Below are 2,500 nucleotides of genomic sequence, written 5' to 3' on the forward strand. Positions count from 1 at the left end.
ATAAATAAATAAATAAATAGATAAATAAACTAATAATAAAAATAATGATAATAACTATAATAATAATGATAACAACAATAATAATAATGATAACAACAATAATACTAATACCAATACTAATTCTAATATTAATACTAATACTAATAAAAACATTAATCATGATAATAACAACAATAATACCAATACTAATACTAATACTAATACTAATACTAATATTAATACTAATAACAATAATAATACTAACAATAATACTAACAATAATAATAATAACAATAATAATAACAATAATAATAATAACAATAATAATAACAATAACAACAATAATAATAATAAAGTACACACACGTATCATAGAAATACAAAAGGAAAACTCACAGTTCACGTTAAGCAGGATCCTCTTGCTGACGGAGGGAGGGACACCGTTGGAGGCTATGCAGAGGAAGGCCCCGCTGTGGTTCCTCGACACTCCGGGGATAAACAGCGTCTTGCCCAGATACTCATCCACTGATAGATAAATTGGATTAGATAGATAGAAAGAGAGAGGGAGAGAGGGAGAGGGGGGAGGGAGAGAGGGGGGGGGAGAGGGAGGGAGGGAGGGAGGGGGAGAGAGAGAGAGAGAGAGAGGGAGAAAGAGAGTGAGAGTGAGAGAGAGAGAAAGAGAGAGAGAGAGAGAGAGATGGATAGATAAACAGAGAGAGATGGATGAATAGATAGACAGATAGATACTATAGCTATCTATTTTTTGTGAAACTTTATAGTGTTACAAAATATCAAACATTACATACATAACGTTATAGACAACTCATATAACGCAATAAACTATATGCAGACAAGCCCCATATCATTTCATAGTATAACGGGATAGACTCTACACATATAACCTACTTTTTATTTCGTAGCATTCCATGATAAACTCTACACATAAAACCCACATTTCATTTCCTAGTATCACATAGTAAACTCTACGCATTGCAACCCACATTCCGTTTAATACTATTTCTAGGTACTTACATGGAAGTCATTCATAACGTTTCTATGTAAGATACGAACCTCCCTTTTTACTCGTAATATTACACTCATAATGTTATCACTACTGAATATCTGAAGAATCAAGTCTATAAGTAATGAAAAACAAAACACAAACTCAATACCATGCGCAATACTAAAGCAAATAAAACGCCGTGGCAATTCGAATCAGATCGGATTCCTTATCAGGTAAAAACACTTCGATTTTATCATCGGATGAGTAATCCAGGCTCGCTCGAAACGTCACGGATTTGTTTTCCTTATAGTTGTGACTTACTTACATTTTGGACTTATTTACCTTATAATTGTGAATGTAGAATTAAAAATCAACGAACTCTTTCGTCCAATAAAAAAAAAAACTCGACCCCATGACTCTCGTAAATCAAATGTTCCTCGCACTTTATGGCCTTTTTCCTGTGACTCACATAGGTCATGGATATATTTGATTTCTTTATTATTGTAACTGTGAGATTAGAAATACATGTTTAGTCTTACGAGAAAACTCTCCTATTTAGGTTGCAAAATAGGCCTCACGTAAATCAAGTGTTCCACGCACTTCAAGACTTTTATCCTTTGACTTACATAAGTCATGGATACATGTGAGTTCTTTATTATTGTAACTATGAGATTAAAAATACATTTTTAGGCCTACAAGAAAACTCTCTCTTGGTTAAGTCTCAAAAAAAATGTCCCACGTAAATCAAGTGTTTCTCGCGCTTTACGACCTTTCCCTGTAACTTACTTACGCGTTTATTATTATAACTGTGAGACTAAAAATCCGACAATTTCAACCCTACAAGAAAACTCATGTCATGGTTAAGTCTCAAAAAAAAAAAAAAAATTATTGTCCTACAAAAAAAAAAAAAAAAAAAATCACGTGTTCCTTGCACCTTATGACATTTTTTCCTGTGACTTACACTCCGTACTCTAACTGGTAACTCCCACTGATTGGCAATTTAGTGCAGCTAAATGAATCACGCAATCACAAGCTGGCTCGTGCACGGGGAGGCAATGGAAGCCCGATGCGTAGGAATAGGGGTAGATTTCCCCGATTTTATTCTATTTTTAATTACTTTTTTTATCAATTTGATTTCCATTGATGTGTTTAGGTTGATTGCAGGATTGTTGTTGATTGCGAGACTGTCATGTCACCTTTAGACTTTACTATATTTAGAGCTTTTGTATTTACAGTATTTTTTTCCAATGCTTCTCCCAATATAACGGTGCAAAAAAAGATAAGTAGATGAATATAGAAATTGAATATGTAAATAGATGAACAAATAAACACATAAATAAAAAAATGCAATTTTTTTTTTTAATTACAATAACAGAATTCTTGACATAGAACTTAACGGTTGTAAAAAAAAAAAAAAAAAAAAAAAAAAAAAAAAAAAAAAGATAAATAAATAAATAAATAAATAAATAAAATAAAATAAAATAATAAATCAATTTAGAAATAAATAAAAACTTACCTG

General features: G+C 31.7%; 1 protein-coding gene across 1 annotated transcript in view; it reads right to left on the reverse strand.

Annotated features, from left to right (window-relative positions):
- The window catches only part of LOC125038555 (neurotrimin-like), a 100,345-nt gene that overhangs the window by 13,536 nt on the left and 84,309 nt on the right, over positions 1-2,500 (reverse strand). Inside the window, exons 4-5 of the mRNA XM_047632082.1 lie at positions 2,498-2,500; positions 375-503 (exon numbers count right to left, since the gene is read on the reverse strand). The exon at positions 2,498-2,500 is cut by the window's right edge and continues 156 nt beyond it. Coding sequence (XP_047488038.1) covers positions 375-503; positions 2,498-2,500 — 132 coding nt within the window. The remainder of the gene's footprint in view (positions 1-374; positions 504-2,497) is intronic.

This window comes from Penaeus chinensis, chromosome 3, assembly GCF_019202785.1.
Source record: "Penaeus chinensis breed Huanghai No. 1 chromosome 3, ASM1920278v2, whole genome shotgun sequence".
Classification (NCBI taxonomy): Eukaryota; Metazoa; Arthropoda; class Malacostraca; order Decapoda; family Penaeidae; genus Penaeus; species Penaeus chinensis.